The sequence below is a fragment of the Ochotona princeps genome, chromosome 5 (assembly GCF_030435755.1).
Source record: "Ochotona princeps isolate mOchPri1 chromosome 5, mOchPri1.hap1, whole genome shotgun sequence".
Taxonomy (NCBI): Eukaryota; Metazoa; Chordata; class Mammalia; order Lagomorpha; family Ochotonidae; genus Ochotona; species Ochotona princeps.
In genome coordinates this window covers 59,841,091-59,858,670 of record NC_080836.1, presented here as the reverse complement: position 1 = coordinate 59,858,670, position 17,580 = coordinate 59,841,091, and the positions used below count along the sequence as shown (strand labels likewise).

General features: G+C 42.3%; 1 protein-coding gene across 2 annotated transcripts in view; it reads right to left on the bottom strand.

Moving 5' to 3' along the window:
• The window catches only part of UBE2E3 (ubiquitin conjugating enzyme E2 E3), a 75,712-nt gene extending 59,636 nt beyond the window's left edge, over positions 1-16,076 (bottom strand). The window contains exons 1-3 of one of the 2 annotated variants that reach the window (XM_058664690.1): positions 15,923-16,076; positions 14,574-14,792; positions 12,777-12,827 (exon numbers count right to left, since the gene is read on the bottom strand). In XM_058664690.1, the coding sequence (XP_058520673.1) occupies positions 12,777-12,827; positions 14,574-14,767 (245 nt within the window). In that variant the 5' untranslated portion in view covers positions 14,768-14,792; positions 15,923-16,076. Of the gene's footprint in view, positions 1-12,776; positions 12,828-14,573; positions 14,793-15,451; positions 15,803-15,922 lie in introns of those variants that run through there. The other variant, XM_058664691.1, reaches the window with a different exon arrangement.
• Positions 16,077-17,580: the final 1,504 nt, after the last annotated feature.

The following is a 17,580-nucleotide window of genomic DNA, read 5'->3' as shown; positions in this document are numbered from 1 at the left end:
GCTGCCTCTACTGTCTATCTTCCAAGACTAAAGATGGAGTAGGTTTCTCTTCAGAGATACAGTGCAACAGCTGCTGCTTAGGACCTCCTGATGGAAAAGACCACTAGCTCCTAAAATGTTTTGACAAAATTTAAAAAGAAAACATAAAAATTCAGGCTGATTTTCATCAAGCCTGTTTACCTCCTAAATTATGAGAAACACTAAGTATAGAAAAATAGTAAACTATAACATAGGAAGCTAATAAGTACATTATATATTCCAGGAAACTCAGCCTAGCTTCAATACACTGCAAATAATAATAATAATAATAATAATAATAATTTGGGGTAGGCATTTAACATAGAGGCTAACATCCTGTTAAAGACATGGGTTGCATTCATATCTGTTCCTAACACCAGTTTCCTGTGAATGCAGATGCTGGGAAGACAGTGGGAATAGTTCAAATAATTCAGTTCCTGCCTCTCACGTGGAGCCCTCAGATGAGTGCCCAGTCCCTAGCCAGCGCCTGTCACGACCCCACCCATCCTATCCCATTTCAGGCTACTGTAAGTATTGGCAGGTAAACTGAGGCTCACTCTGCCTCTCTGTCTCCGAGTGTCTGTTTCTATCTCCATCAAAGAAACACTAATTAAAAAAAACAGAGAGAGAACAAACTTTCAGTTTAGAAGATATCAAAGATTTATCTATCAATAACAATGTACACTTCATTTAGATTCTCATTCAAACAAACTGGAAGAAAGGGCTGCAACTCCTGAAAACACCTGCCAGTTGAATGACTAAGGACCTTGTGCACATTTTCAGGTATGCTAAAGGCACGGTGGCAGAGCAGGTGTGGTGGTAAAGCTTGTTAAGCTTTGGGGTATCAGTATCCCAGGATTCAGCCTTCCCTTAATGAGCACTGTGGGAGGCAGGAAATGATGGTTCAAGTACTTGAGTTCCTGCCACTCATGTAGAAGACCAAGATGGATGGAGTTCCTGGCTTTGGCCTCGTACAGCTCTAACTACTTACTGCAGGTTCTTTGGGGAGCAAACCTGTGCATGGAGGATTTCTAACTCTATCTACACTTTCAACTAAATAAAAACAACCAAAAGGGAGTCTTTCATCTTTTGAAACGAATACTAGAGGACACCCATCCTTACAAAGCATGTGTGCTGTGGCCAGTACCATGGCATAGTATGTTAAACCTGTGCCTGTGGTTCTGGCATCCAACATGGGCAACGGTTCAAATTCCGACTGCCCCATTTTCCATTCAGGTCCCTGCTAATGTTCCTGAAAAAGCAGCAAAAAATGGCCCCTGCACCTACATGGGAGACCCAGAAGCAGCTCTGGGATCCTGGTTTTGGACTGACCCACCAGCAGATACAAGATCTCTTGCCTCTCCTTCTCTACATAAATCCACCTTTCAAAGAAAAATAAACAAATCTTTTAAAATAGGTAAAAAAAAATTTAATTTTACAAAATTTTTTAAAAGTACATGCATTTTATTGGCTTCAATGAAATCTAAGAGTGTGGAGTAGATGAGGTAAGGATGAAACACAATTAACCAAGGACTGGTAACTACTGAAATTCAATAAAGACTGTGTACGGGGGAATGATCATCAAACCCGTTTATTTACTTTCATATGTTACAAGTGCTACATAATGTAAAATGAATAAGTTAAATCTCAGTACAATGCAAAAATGATTATATACAATATATGTGCTTAAGTACTTAAAAAAAAAAAAGAATAAAAGCCCTCTAATGGAAATGGGGCACCTGTGAGGCAAATGAGATTAAATAAAAGCATCTTCAAAAAAAATGTAAAAGGAACTGTGTTAAAATAAAGAAAAACTAACAGGATACCAGGTAAAAAATGCCACTGAATTTCATACAGACCACGCACCACTAATTTGTGTTCTAAATCTCCAAAATCCTGATTTTTTTTCCTCATAGTGAAGCTAGGTAACTTTAGCACAAACATAAGCATCATAAATCTAACACTTCTTTAGAAACAGCCTAAAACAATAATATCATAAGCCACTTCTTTATGGTGCCCTCTGTATTTTGTGTATGATTGTTTAGATTCAGAAGACTACAGAAAGTAACATTAAGCCATAAAAAAATATGAAGCCACAACCTTCTCAAATCAGTTCTCTTGGGGACCCTGAAGAGATGGATGCCTGTCCTACTAAAATTTAATGTGAAAAAACTAATCCATTTGTAAAAACCACTGCAAGATTATAAAGGCCAAAACCCCCTACAAATAATCACCTGAAACAGGAATGAATGGTGTTTTAAAAAAAACAGACCTGCCTATGTCTGAAAGCACAATAATTCATATTCATTTATAAGTAAAAGAAAACAAAATAAAAAGGCAACAAAATTCATGTTTCCTCAGGTCTTTCAGTGACCAAACATCTGGAGCTATACTCCCAAAAGCAATTTCAAAAAGAGAGATACCTTTATTTTCCCCCAGACAAGCTGGAAGCTAAACAGAATGACAAGTATAATTGGTTCTTAGACACCGAAGAATCAAACAAACTTTTTCAGAATGGTCCAAATTCTTCCCATATAGTCAGCCTAAATCTCACAGAATGAGCAACGAAGAGCTGTAAATTCACTCAAAGTTTTAATTGTTGCAAATAACCATAAAACTAGGACAATTATTACATACACTGAAGACTGAATACTCGTAGAAGGCGCTGGAATTTTTTTTTAATCTAATAACCCTGAAAATCTGACCCTGTCAGGGCACTACTCTACATGTTAATCGTCACATTTTAAGTGCCAAAACAAGGCTATGCAGTTTGCCATCATCCTTAAAAAAACACAAAATGTAAGCAGAAACAAACCTTTAGGATTTAATGTCAATTATTACATTTAGATAAGCCACTAGGCACAGATCTGAGTGATAACCCTCATCAGCCTCATCAACCCCAAATCCAGGACTTTCTATGCTTGCCACGTCACCATGAGAACACTGGGCTTGTTTAGCTAAGGCCCAAGCTCCTCTTTCAAAGAGATTCATAAAGGGAGGAAGAAAGCAAAGCCCTGTTACCAGATTCAACCAAAAGCTTCACAGAGGAACCTAATACAAAACCACAGTTCCACAAAAAGCATAATGTGGAACAACCCCCTGAAGTCCTACAAGAGTAGAATTCTCCCCTCCTGGAGCACAAAAAGTATTATCCAGAGCAGTTTTTTTTCCAACTTCAAGATATCTGAATATTTTTTTCCACTACTTCATAATATCCCAAAGAAAAAAGAAGGGGCAGATTTAGAAGTTACTCCTCTGCCCACCAAAAGGCCAAACAAGCACTACAAGACAGCAATGATATGGTTTTTCTATGACATCATTTGCAATCCCTGGCCTCCTTCCTTACAAGGTTAAGAGAACAAGGTATGAGAACTGGCAACTTGGGGAATGTTCTTGAGAAGAAATTGCTTCTACAAGATACTGCTTAAGAAAAACCTAAGAAATGTTAAGAAAACTCCAAAAAGAAAAAACCCAAGGAGCCAGAGAAAGAAACTACTCCCCCTAACTCAGGGTTGAGCTCAGGATCCAGATACCAAAATTCTGCAGCAGGGTTTCAGACCCTTGAAGAGGTTAGCAAAGAAATGGGATATTGCCACACTAAGCATGCACCTATAGGTTCAATCAACTCTGAATGTTCTTATCAGGTTGTTCAAACAATGTTAAATAAAAGCAAAAACATTTCCCTTCATGTCTAGGACAGTTGACAAACTTCTAAATTCTCACATTCAGTTTGGAAGCCTAAGGATAATGATATGAATTTCACAAGGATGTTTTACTACTAAATAAATAATGAAATATTAGTGTGCTATTCTGGGGAACCTCGGGCAGTGTCTGGCTAATAGTACTCAATTATTTCCCCTGGACTCCTTTGAAGTAAAATCATCCAACCAAGTGAATATACAGCCTGTGTGGCAAAGAAACACATTTCTCAAAGGAATACCCTACACCTCACACATTTCTTAGTCCTCCAACAGTTAGTCAAGGCCACATGACTGATCCACATCTATTTCCAGAACAAAGCACTGAACACCTTGCACATGATCCTCCAACTTTCGTTCCAGAACACATGGTCCAAACAGCAGAGCTGCAAGATACAAGCCCTGAATCAACATGTGAGGAACTTCCAAAGCGATTCCTTGGCCCACAATGCATTTCCCATGAAGCAGAAATAAATCTTCACATGTTGAATTTTAAGTTTGGTTAATATTATACTTAACTGCACTTAAGTGCAAGATGAAATACATATAATAAAAGCAGCAGTTTATATTGAAAGCTATATTCCTTTCTATGCAATTCTGCAAATGCAGAATAAACGAAAGTTTAAAACAATATTTGGAAGCACAGTGGAAAAATTATCCAATACACACACACAAGAACTTAAAAAGAAACTCATACTGTTTCACCTGAACAGGAGCTATATCCAATTTTTATACTTTCTCTACCTACTTCATTAAATACCATATACATCACAATACACCCTTTTTTCTCACACCATAGTATAAATTCCTTACTTTGTGATATCAGTAAACTTTCCAAAAAAAAGTACATATGTGCATGTATATAATGTGTACATATAAAGTCAATGTGAAGAAATGTTAAAACTGTTAAATTTTAAAACTAAAAAAGAAAAGAAAAACCGAGAAGGAATTCTAACATGAACAGTCTAAACGTAGGTAGGGCTGGCACTGCGATACAGCAGACCAAGCTGCTGACTGTGAAGCTGGAATAGCCCTGTATCAGCACAGGTTCAAGTCTCAGCTAGTTCACTTCTGAGCTAGCTCCCTGCTAACACGCCTGGCCAGGCAGCAGCACATGGCCCCAGGCCCCTGCCACCCACATGGGAAACCCAGATGGAGTTTCAGGCTCCTGACATCTGCCTGGCCCAGTTCTAATCACTTTAGCCATTGGGAACTGAATCAGCAGGTTGAAAGATATCTGTCTCTCCCACTATGCGTTTTAAAGAAATAAAACACATCTTGACGAAAAAAAGTCTAAATTTTTTTTTTGGTTAGGCACAACAGCTGTGAAACAAAAGAGACAAAGACTGAAAAGTAACAACTGAGCTTAGGAAAACAAGTAAAAAGAAACAACAAAGCAAGCTCATAAACCCCCCTTCCGCATGAGTGGTAGTTGTAGCTGTGGTCACTGTAATAATAGTAGTACAAAGTCTTAATTGTCTCTCCACAATGCTAGAATTTCAAAAACTCTAAAAGATAAATAAAGAAAAACAAAATAAAGAAAAACATGATTTTTTTAGTAAGGCTGATAAAAATTATTTGTCAGCAACACCAAATTTAACTTGATCTGAAACTATCTGTAGTTTATTTATCCCACTTAGAATGCACATTAACAAACTTTATTATGGAGTGCTGTCGCCGTAACATAAAATATAACATATCATCACGACCTTACTAAAACCTAAAACTCCTTGCCTACTGAAACAATTTAAGCAAAGGGACTGGAATAAGAGATTGTGGATTTGGGACAACATAACTAACTACTGTAACTGGCCTAATGCTGAAACAGAAATCAAATGAAGAGCACAGCTCTGAGACCTGTATAAGAGTCAATCAATGGAAAACAGAATGCTGATTTTTCTAGACATGACTTCAATACTCCCACGGGAATGACAGGTACAGCCAGCCTAAGGCTAGGTCACACAAGGGTTATAATTAATTGGCAGAAGACCTAAAAGAAATAAAAATACAGCTGTATGCATTTTGAGCCTCAAAAGACCTTAATCTGGCAAATATTTAAAGTAGCCATTCTATGGTTTCACTTAAGAAAGAAGAAAACAACCAAAAGCAAAGTATCAAAAAAAATCAATCTGCAAACTACTGACATTTAGGTCTGCGTAACTATCGCATGTGGGTCACTGTTCCATGCACTGTAGGGTATTTAACCTCTATGGCTAACGGTGTTCCCTTCCTCCCCTAGTTACAAAAAAGCAAAAGACCATCCAGGCATTGCCAAGTTCCCTGTGCTGGTGGTAGTGTGGGAGGAAAACTGCCCCCACTGAGATGCAAAAAAAGGTATATTAAAGATAGACACAAAAGAGGAGAAGTTTGAATATGTTTCATCTTATACCATGTAAAAAAATGCCTAAGAATACTTCCCTCTCACAAAAGTATGGAAAGCAAAAAAATCACCTTCTATTCCTCTAAATGTTTTTATTATGTGTTTATCTCATATTTGTAGCAAAGAAGATCAAGTTCTCCATTCTCAACCCGAATGCCCTTGCACTCTAAACAAGACTAGCTGATTCCTGATAACTAAACATTTCCCTTTGTTGTTAAAGCAACTCATTCAAGGAGGGAAAAAGGTATCAACCGCTCACCTAGAGAAAGGGAAGCTGGTAATTTGCAGCATGTAGCTGCAAAACAAGCATGTAACCATTTTACAAGCACACACTATTTTCACCCACATACTAATTATATTATCTACACTGACATTAATAGGTCCCTAATAAAAATGTGACCTTTCTGAGGTTTAGGATATTGTTCTCAATTAGTCATTCCTTTGAAAAATGTTTTTTGTTACAAAAATCTACCCAGTGCCTCTGCTGTACTACATATGGGAAAAAGTAATTTGGAAAATCATGATTATCAATTTCTTTCATAAGTAAATAAAAATGTTGATATCCTTTGAATAATCATATTAAGTATTCTAGTTATGAAAAAAAAAAAAGAATACAGGGCCAGGCATTTTACAGGATTAAGACAGGCCTTGGGGGGGCAGCATCCCCTACTGGAAGGCCTGAGTCTCAGCTCTCCTGCAGATGCCAGCTGCCACCAAGGCGCACTCGGCGATGCCGTAAGTGCTGGTTCCCACCATCTATGCAGGAAACCAGTCAGAAAAAAAAAAAATAGATTGAATATTTAATAATTTTTCCAAAGCAATTGCTTTACTTGAAATTTGCTTATGTCAATTTCTGACAGGCTTTAAATTATTTATCAATTTAACAAATTTTCACATGAAAAGCAGCAAGTGAAGACACAAAATAAATATGAAAATCTCTCCCTTCTAAACACACTCATCTTGGAGAAGGTACACAAATAATTAGCAACATACATTAACAGCTGCTGAAATGTCTTTTAGCTTACTGAAAAGTAAATTATCAGGGCTGGTGCTGAGACATGGTGGACAGACACCTGCAATAGCAGCAAGCCATGTAGATGTGGGTGGCATCATGATCACTCCACTTCATACCCAGCTCCCCGCTAAGGGCCTGGGCACGGCCCTGGAGGAGGGCCCAGGTGTCTGGGGCCCTGCCAGCCCTGAGGAAGCTCCTGGCGGTCAGCCTCCAGCTGGCCCCGCACTGGCAACTGTCCCCATCTGGGAAGTCAACCAGCAAATGGATGCTCTCTAACTCCACCTCACCTTCTGTCACTCTTTCAAAATAAATAAATCTTTAAGAAAAAAAAAATCAATTTGCTTTAATTATTCACAACTTAAAATTATTAGCAATGCCTAAATACCCAGAAAAATTTCAAAATTTTTGAAGTTTAGGATCAAACTAAATTTAATAATAAATCTACTAATAAAACTAATAAAACCCATCTATCTGGATATAATCACAGCATCATGGGATTAAAAAACTTTCAATCACAGTAATTCTGTATCTGTTTTACAATTCAAGCTTCTAATTAATATTTCGATTTTATGGAAAGAGGGCTCTAGATTTTCTTGAAGAGTTGAACATAAAAGGACTACATAATTATGGATAGACAACTTGGCTTTACAAATTTAGGTGCCTTCGCACATTACATGCTCTTGAATGTAAATAAAATAATAAAATAAACAGTGAAATGTGTAAGCAAGCTAGCTACATGTTGGGAGAATGTAAAATCAGGTACCGTGTAAGCAATCAACAAAACTAAGGAGATACCACATGCTAAATTCTATGTTACCAGCGTTCAGAAACCACTTAGAAAGAAATCTTCCAAAACCTGAGGCAGGAATTTGGCCCAGCAGTTCAAATACTGTTTGGAACACCCACATCTCCTATTGAACCCTCTGCACACAACCTGCGCTTCCTGCTACAGCACAATCTTGCAGGCAGCAGGTGGGTCAGACACCTGGAGCCCTGCCACCCCAAGACCAGACCTGAGATCTAGGTTCCTGGTTTCACCCTGGCAGGCCGACTGCTGTGAAAACCTGGGCAATGAATCAATGGATGAGAAACTGCCTTCTGTCTTTTTGCCTTTCAGATAAAGAAAAAAAGCCTTAGAAATCCTTGGATCACAGACAAAATGCTCCATTTAAGCAATTGTAAGCTGTGTCATTTGGATTGGAATATGAATTTTACAAACATTTACATAATTCCATTCTGAGTCAATTCATAAATTCTTATAGAATATCTAAAAAAGGGGAAATAGCTACATATCACCTAAAAAGGTTTTATTATGCTTTACTGTATAGTCATAACATTTTTATTGAATTAAGTATCATTACCTCCTTCAAAAGAGATACAGTATTTTGTCTGCTATAACCCACCTTTTTAGGTTAATTTTCTTTTTCCCTCAAGTTCCAGCAAACAGCCTTTACCAACACATTAAAAAAATGAACTGCTTGATACCTACTCAATAATTAGGTGATGAATTGATTAAGATGAAATTACTCCTGTAATAGGAGGTTGATGCACTGGAGAAAATGCCAGTAAGAGTGATGGCATGCTGCTAAACAGACTCCTCCACTTTTACATGCTGCGGCCACTCACCAACCCAATTTACACAGTTATAAAACTTGAAACATAGTAATTCATTTAACCCTCACAACAACCCTATTAAGGGAGAGCAGGACTAATCTGAATCCCCATTTTATAAAGCTAAAGGAACTGTTAGGTGAAAACATTCTAGCTATCTAAGGCAGCGCAGTAGCAGCCCATGAAACTGATCCCAGGTGGCCTTGTTCCACTGCCATCCACACAAGGAAGCTGACAATCTTGTTAGAATCAGGTTCTGACTCAGTACTTCTGCAAGAGGGAGAAGCAACATCCTGCACGCCTAACAATCTCATCCACAATTCACAAGCTGCTGAGCTTACCAGCAAAATCCAAGCCTACCCTAAAAATGGCAGGAGGTACGGCAACCCACAGGAGGAAGCAGCAATCCTCAGACAACCGTGTGTGTGAGCTACTTGGGGTATAAACCTTAGGTGTGTGTGAACTACTTGGGGCATAAACCTTAGGGGTGTGTGTGAGCTACTTGGGGTATAAACCTTAGGTGTGTGTGAGCTACTTGGGGTATAAACCTTAGGGGTGTGTGTGAGCTACTTGGGGTATAAACCTTAGGTGTGTGTGAGCTACTTGGGGTATAAACCTTAGGGGTGTGTGTGAGCTACTTGGGGTATAAACCTTAGGGGTGTGTGTGAACTACTTGGGGTATAAACCTTAGGGGTGTGTGTGAACTACTTGGGGTATAAACCTTAGGGGTGTGTGTGAACTACTTGGGGTATAAACCTTCGGTTAGTGACTTCTTTCTTGATTTTTTTAAAAGAAGCTAGTGAAATGTGCAAATATTAGACCTTATTTCAGGTCTTGCTAGTCAACATATTATTGTTAGCTCATATGTCAATAAGGCCTTTGCCACATTTAAAATTATGGACAAATATCCATAGATATCTACATTAACATAAATTCAAGCCAAACATATGAACAGTTCGAGAGTGATTTGCACTTTTCATATATGAAAAGAAATCTGGGGTAAAGTTAGAAGCCCAGAACCTTTCCAAACTGCACTGTTTGTACAAGTGGTAATTATGAAAGCACCAGGATACCCTGTGGGAAGCACATGGAATGTCAATGTCCTGATAACACATAAGCAAGTCTATTCAAAAAAGTTCCCTCAAAACAGGGAAATGCTGCCTGCAACACAATTTCCCCTTCACTCTCACTGTTACCATTTTATCCTAATATAAAATACAGTAAGCAGAGTACAAATTTAAACTGAAAAAAAAATTATATTCCTATAGCTGAGATGTTCTGACATGCTCCCTGCCCCCCATAACTAGAACATGAAATCCTAACAGATCATTGGAAACATCTTAATAATTTCTTACACAATGAAGAGGGAAAAAAAATCAGTTATCGAATATGTTCCATTATGTTTAAAGTCATATACCCAATTCAACAATTAGATCTATCCTGAGATCACACTGTGGAAGCTCTGAATATTAGGACTGTAAGAAGTAAAAAATATTCTTGCATTTCAAGAAAGCTGTTCATTCCACTGTTTTCTGAACGGACACAGGTATACTTTACATTTCTTCCCCAAGGACAAATTAAACCTACCATGTACTTTAACAAGCTTGCAAAAGTCATATTCCAAATCATGATGGAATTCTGATTAAATAACTGTACAAAGAAAGCTGTAAGTATCAAGTTTCAGAGTTGAGAAAATACGAATTTGGATGTTTCAGGATTTATGAATACAGAATCACATTTTGTTATTTCAACATAACTAATGAAACCATACAATAAGCTGGAAACCTTATCCACCCGCCTGTGAAGTTAAAAGAACAGCAATACTTCCACCAGCCAGAGACCTAACACAGAGGCGAAACTGTAACACAAAGTCAGGCTATCTGTCAATATCCAGAAAAGGCCTCTAGTGAACACTTAAGGACTAGGCCTTCTTCCACCTGGAAGAACCGGAAGACACAGTTTCTCGATATTCAATGCTTGAGGCATATGGAGGTAGCAACCAAACAACAGTCCTTATTTTTTACCAAGATTTACTCATATATTAGAAGAACCTGAGAGTGAAATGAAAAACATCACCTCCAACAACTGACACTCCAGGTTTGTGACCAAGAAAAGCAGAGAAGAGGTATTCCATGTTTCTGTGCCCAAGCAAGCCCAAAGTTTTGCAATTTTACTAGTCTCGTCACTAAACGGGAAGCATTCTCTCACCTGGTATATACAAAGAAAACCGAGACAGAATTCCTCTCTCGCAGACTCTTAGTTCCAACATAACCTTCAATGACCTTGTGGAACCATCTATGGGCTCCTGGTGGGAAGCAGGCAACTTGAGGCACAAGGCTGCTGCTGGGAGGGCGTTCCACTGAGTCCACTCCCAGAGCCCACCCACCACGGAGGGACACCATGTGCACACCTACACATGATCTGCAGAAAATTCACAGAAATCGCTACAAACGAGCGACCCTGCATGAAATTTTAAAACATTTAAGAGTTTTGAATTGATCTCTCTATCTCTCATAACGGGAAATATCAGAATACACTGTGCAAGTTAAGTGTTTCTTCCAGGGAGCAAATTCAACCTGACCTCCCTAAATGGCTGCAGATTTGACATACCATTTAGAAGGCTAAGAGGAAGTACTTTGCTTTACTTATTCTCTACATCCACACCATTCAACAGAAATACAATGCGAGCCACACTTGCAATTTTTAATTTTCTAATAACCGCATTGAAACGGTAAAAAAAAATAGCTACATAAAACTTAAGATAGCCAATCGTATCAAAGTAACACCATCTAAGCATGTAATATTTTTCAAAAACTAGTTTATGATTTTATTTGTACTAAATTTTAAAATTTGATGTGTATTACATACTTACAGCATATCTCCATTTGCACTAGGCAGACTAAAACGGTCACCAACCAGTTGTGGCTAGGACAATATTATGGAACAGCACAACGCAAAGAGTAATCCTTTGAAATCTGACACATCACTTTCTGACTAGTTTACATTTTTCTTTTTAGAAATCAAATTGTTGTGATTACAAATATAAGCAAAGCTGTTAATTTACCATATAAATCAGGATATTACCTTATCTACAGATCTACCTAACACAGCAGGAAACAACTGAATTACACCCTGTTCTCTCTACAGTAGACTTCACAGAGAGATCTAATTGTCACATGTGAATACAACCAGCAGCAAAAACACAGGGTGGATACCAAAACATTTCCATGCTGAACCAATAATACTGTCTTATTTCTAGCAGCCACTCTCACTCTTGGGCACATCTCCCTATGCAAATCACCTACAATACTGTTTTCCAAATTTGATTAATTGCTAAAAAGATACAAACAGAGCACTATGTAACATGAAATTAAAAAAAAGGTTATGCAGGGAAAAAATTACCAATCAATTACTTTAAATGCATCTAACACCAACCAACCACCTAAACTCTCTCGAGTTTCACCGAGATGAATTTTTCCAGTAATTCCAATTGATTTACTGCTTAGAAGTTTCCCAAACAATCAGAACATGTGCTTAAAACGTAAATAATTCCAACAATGCATTCTCAAGAAACAACAACTAAAACCATTAGCTTAGCACATGCAATTTGTACTTAAGGCAAGTTACAGAATAAATCAAACCGAAACAACTACTACATTTACATCTTGCAAACCACATTCAGCAATTTCTAAATTTAGGAGGTCAGTTCGGATTGCATACAAGCAGTAACTTTAAAGTAAAATCTTAGAAGTTTCTGCAATATATTTCCGATTCTGAATAAACACTGCAGAAATAGAACAGATTCAAAATTTGTACCATCGGCTCATACCAACACCATCCTAAGTCCCCAACACAGGGCATAAACCAAAAAGCATTTTTTCCACTGCAATTTATTTAATTCACCTTAAATAATTTTTGTTTAATGCACTTGGAAAGCTGTAAAGAAGCAAACTGTAGCTTCATCTGAAGCAAACTGCACACACATCCAAGGACGATATATTCCTCTCTTATTTTTTCATAATTTGAAAGCAGAACAACAAAATATCTTTCTTACCTACAGTTTGGAGGAGGATCGAGGGTTATTTCAGCTAGCTCCTTCTGAATTCTGTTAGTGAAATGAGAACAGACAAAAAGGATTTGAGATAGTCTAGAGAATAACTGGGGATCACACTGCCCTCTACCACCAGGCAGTTAAATGCAAGGCAGGCTCTGCCTTCAGTAATGCTAACATGGCTGCTTCCTCTTTGTTCTCAGAGGTATAACCCAAATCCCTGAGCAGAAACTTTGCAGCTTTTCTTCTCACTTGCCACTGTAAAGAAGTCAGTCATTTGCACCTGATTTGGGAAATAGTCCTCCACTAGTAGTCAGAAAAGGATATAAAATCTATTTTAAGGCACTTTTTACCAAAGAAATTCTCTCTTTAAGCTTATATGCAAATGAGACAAAAAGGGAGGAGGGAAAGCTCTAGAATATTTGACAATGACTACAAGTCACTTTTACTGAGGTTAAAAAAAATGAATAAGCTATTGCGAGGACACATTAACAGTTCTGACAATAGTTTATCTGTCCAAAAGAAAAGTTTAGAATTTGCAAATATCTTTGCCAGTGAAAAACTTCCAAACACCATTTGGCACGCTTATTTAACCATGTGATTCCCCTGATCCTAGATACAGCACTGAAATATATCTGTGGGGAGTGAGGAAAGGATAAGCGATACAGCCTTGAGCTAAAAACAGTGAAAACAAATCTCTGATCTTTTCCAAATTTAAGATGCTTTCAAAACTCAAGATGTGCTTCCTATGTTTCACAAGACTACAACAAACTGAGCAATTTAACTTACACACAAAATTGAGATGACAAGTATCCTCAAATTATTAATACTTGGTTGCTGATGTGATAAAGGCATAAACCCATAAAACAGTATTTCTGAATCCCTACAAAATGCAATCATTTGATCAGTTTTTATAGCATTGTCTTTTTAGTTGTAGTCACCAACAACAAAAAACTCAAAATGCCACTGCTGGATAATCCTGCAGATACACTTCACGTGTAATTCCAGGTCACGAGGCACTACCACTGCTGCAGATGGAGTCCCACGGACAGAATCAGCTTTTGATCCTCACAAAAAATATAAATCAACCAGAAACAAAAGACCTTTTCACTTACAGCCAACAAAACCTGCCTCTCCCACTGTGGAGCATTAGTGTGTCATGCACACCCCGGGAGTTTTCAGGAGGCTGAGGGGTCACAAGCACTACGAAAGTTTCCAACTGTCAACTGCCACCTGAAATGGAAATGCCTACTTTTCAAGTGCATTTGCCTTCCCAAGGATAAGGGGGGGAGGATAACCACCACTTAACTACCAAAAGTCACAGCCTTGATGCAGGAGGAATCAAAGTCCTGCTGGGAAAAGTGCAAGCAGATTCACAGAACTCTTCAGTTTGGCAAGAACCAAGGCCCATCCACCACCAGCAGTTCAGGAAGGGAAGCATGGCTGATCAATTTCACCCTCCCAGGTGTAACTCCTAAAAGGAAACCCTGCAACAGGCCACTTCATCTGGGCCCAGCCAATTGTCCTGGACAATTTTTGAATCAGTTAGAATGTTAGTCCAATCTCTATTCAAGGACACTCTGGGGAGGTTACCCAAGTGCAGGATAAGTTTGCTTGAAAGCAGAGTTCTAGCAAGGTCGCGCTTACCCATCCCACCCTCTTCAGGGAGGATAGGGTGCAGGTACAGAGGGAACCTCTCTGAAGCATCTCTCCACTGTTAGCGGGTGTCAAACCACAGGTGCATGCAACCATCAGCAAACCCACCTGCGGGGGCCGCACCCCCCCCAACACACACACTACCTTTTAGCACTAGTGGATAACTTAGCAGTGGTTTTGCTGGAGAGTTTGGTGTTCTTCTTCTGCTGGGTGGCAGAAGGTTTTCTTTCTTCTTGCTCCTCGGGCTCTGGGGCGGCTGGGTCTCGCTGGTCCGCATCGGAACTGCCACTGCTGGTGCTGGGGCTCTCATCGTCGGACCTCTGCCTATCACTGGACATTTTGGTGAAGTGACCTCTTGGAAAACTTTTAAAGAGACAGGGAGGGGAGAGAATTGTTAGATCTAGGCAATAAACAGGCATTTTCTTCTCTTTACGGAAGGGGGGAGGAGGGATAGCCTGAAACGGCATTTTAATGAAAAAGCTTGGGGAAGCTTCGTGTTCATCTCCCGGTGCACCAAGGTTAGCTAGGAGGTAATGTGGCTCACGCCAGTGCTCAGGGATTTACCCAACGCAAGTTAGCAAACCCACTCGCATTTTTCTTTTCCCAACCCCTTTGGACAATCTATCAATTGTCTACTTTCTCAGAAGGCATGAGACAGGTCTGCCAGGGAACTTAGGCAACGAGCATTAATAACATATGACACCCTGCCCCTGTAAATAACAGATCTCGCGGAAAAACGTTAAAAAGTCACTAATAACGTCTAAATATTTACACACTGACATTGGTCAAATCCACCAAATGCCCCTCCCGAGAAAAACAGCCTGTTAATCGCCCATATGCTGATTTAAGGTAGCTATCCTCCCTTCTGGGCACGTAAAGCCTTTAAACACAACACTTCAAAAATTGGAAAAAAAAAAAAAATGAAGTAACGAGCTGCTCCGGCCGTCTCCACGGCCAGCAGCGAAGGTTCAGCCGGCCAAGACCGAGCTGCCACCCTGGAAACAGCAGAATCCAAACTGCACCTTCTGCAAAGCTCCCAATGCCACCGAGGTCCCTTGCTCAATTTTTACATCACGGACCGACATTTTGTCCAAAAGAACAAGGAGGAGGAGGAGGGAAAAAAAAAAGACAGAAAAGAGCCCAGAGGCAAAAAACAAACAAACAAACAAAGCCTCAAGAAGTGCAACAAATTTCGGCGCCCGCCAAGGCGAGCCGTGGCCGGCGGCGGCCACGCAGCTCCGCAGCCCTTTGTGGGGAGGGCCGCGCGGGGGCCGCGGGCAGCGCTCGCCGCGCCGGGCGCCAAGTGATGCGAGCGGCCCGGCCGGCCCCGCCGCGGCTCGCGGACCCCGGCGGACCCCGGCGGACCCCGGCGGACCCCGGCCGCGGCCGCGCGGGTGCCCGGCGCGAACAAAGATGCCCGCCCCCGCCCCCTCCCCCACCGCCGCCGCCCCGGCCGCCCCCCCCACGCGGCCCCCAAAGCCCCGCCGCCTTACCTCGGCCGCCCGCCCGGCCCGCTCGCGCGCCGCTACGGTGTGGGGGAGGGCGAGAGAAAAAAACCCTTCCTTAAGGAAATGGAGGCAGCTGGGGGGGGGAAGGGGGGGGAGGGAAAAAAAAGAAGCCGAGGAGGCTCTGGCCGGGGAGTGTGGAACATTGAAAGTCGGAGGGGGTTGTGCAGTGCCGGGCTCCGGCCGGAGGGTGGCGCCGCCCAGCGCCTTCGAGAACAAGTGGGGGGGGGTGGGGGTGGGGGGTGTCGGTGGGAGCTCGCCTGGGCGAGGGCGCGAGCTCCCGGCGAGGCGGAGGGGACGCGGGAGACCCCCGCGCGCTGTGGCCTCCCGCCGCCGCCGCCGCCCGGCTCGGCTCCTCCCGGCCGCGCAGTCAGCAAGTTCCGAGGCGAGCGCGGCGGGGGAGGGGCGCGCGTGCTCGCGCCTCGCCTGGCGGATGGGGCGACGGGAGCGAGCCGTGCCCGCGCGCCCCCGCGTGCGCGCGCGTGCGCTCTCCCGCGCCTGCCCGGCTTCCCCCCGGGGTGGGGGCGGGGTGGGGAGGCGCACGCGTCCGCCCGCCGCGCGCGGCCAGGACAAAGAGCGCGGCGGGGACCCGGCGGGCTTGGCCCCTGGCCCGCCCTGGGCCGGCCGAGTCGGCCGACGACGAGGAGGAGGCGGCGGGGGCGCGGGCTCCGTCTCGTGGGGCCGCCGTGCCGCGCGGGGTGGCTTCCGGCCTGGGCCCGCCTCCCGGGCGAGGCTGCCCATTGGGCTACCCGGGCGTGTGTGCTGCATCCCCTTTCGACCTAGCGCGGGAGCTCTGCTCGCGCCTCCTCCGGGCCCTCAGTACCTGGGACGAGGCCCCCGCTGCCCTGGGAGCCCAGAGACGGATGGGTGTGGACGAGCCCACCCGCGCGGGCAGAGGAGAGCTGCTGCTTGCCCCTCCAGTGGGGCCGGCTGGGGTCCTGGGCGTCGAAGGAGGTAGAAAGGCTTTGAGCTGGGCAAGCCACCCTCTGATGCTCTTTGGCACTCAGCCTGCAACTGTCATTGCCTAAGGGGACTGCCCTTGGGATGCTTCGAAAACTTAAAAAATAATAATAATAAAATTCAGTGCAACTCTTTAAATGTCCCGCTCAAGATTTTAAGTAGAGGTTACAGGACTGTTCTGCCTCACACGGGAGCTGCCAGCCCTGGAAAGAGAAGCTTTGAGTGTTCCTGAATCCCAATATCTGTATACAAGAGTGTTGAGCTTGAGGGTAACGAGGTTACTGTGTGTGTGTGGACTGCAGGTGGACATTGCAGGTTTGGCACCAAGCGCCAAGTAGCCAGAAGTACAGAAACTTCCTGTTTGCAGCCCCAACCTTTTCCAGCTTACTAAGGGCTTTTTTTTTTTCCTTCAGTGATGGAGCCTCAGAGGAATTTGTGGATTCCTCTCCCACAATTGTCCAAGGGCAGGGGTGCGGGGAGAACATGGAGTTCTCAGAGAGAGCAAGATTGGCAACAGTCGGAGCAGGTGAAGGAAGAGCCGAGAGGAAGAAAGGCCTGAGGGAGCCTGTTAGGTACTCATCTTCCCTCCACGCAGAAAAGTTTTGGCAAAGGACTGCTCGCAAATCTAAACATTCCTTGCATATTCCTGTTTTCCGAAGACACGGAGACTCAGCGAATTGTTTGTA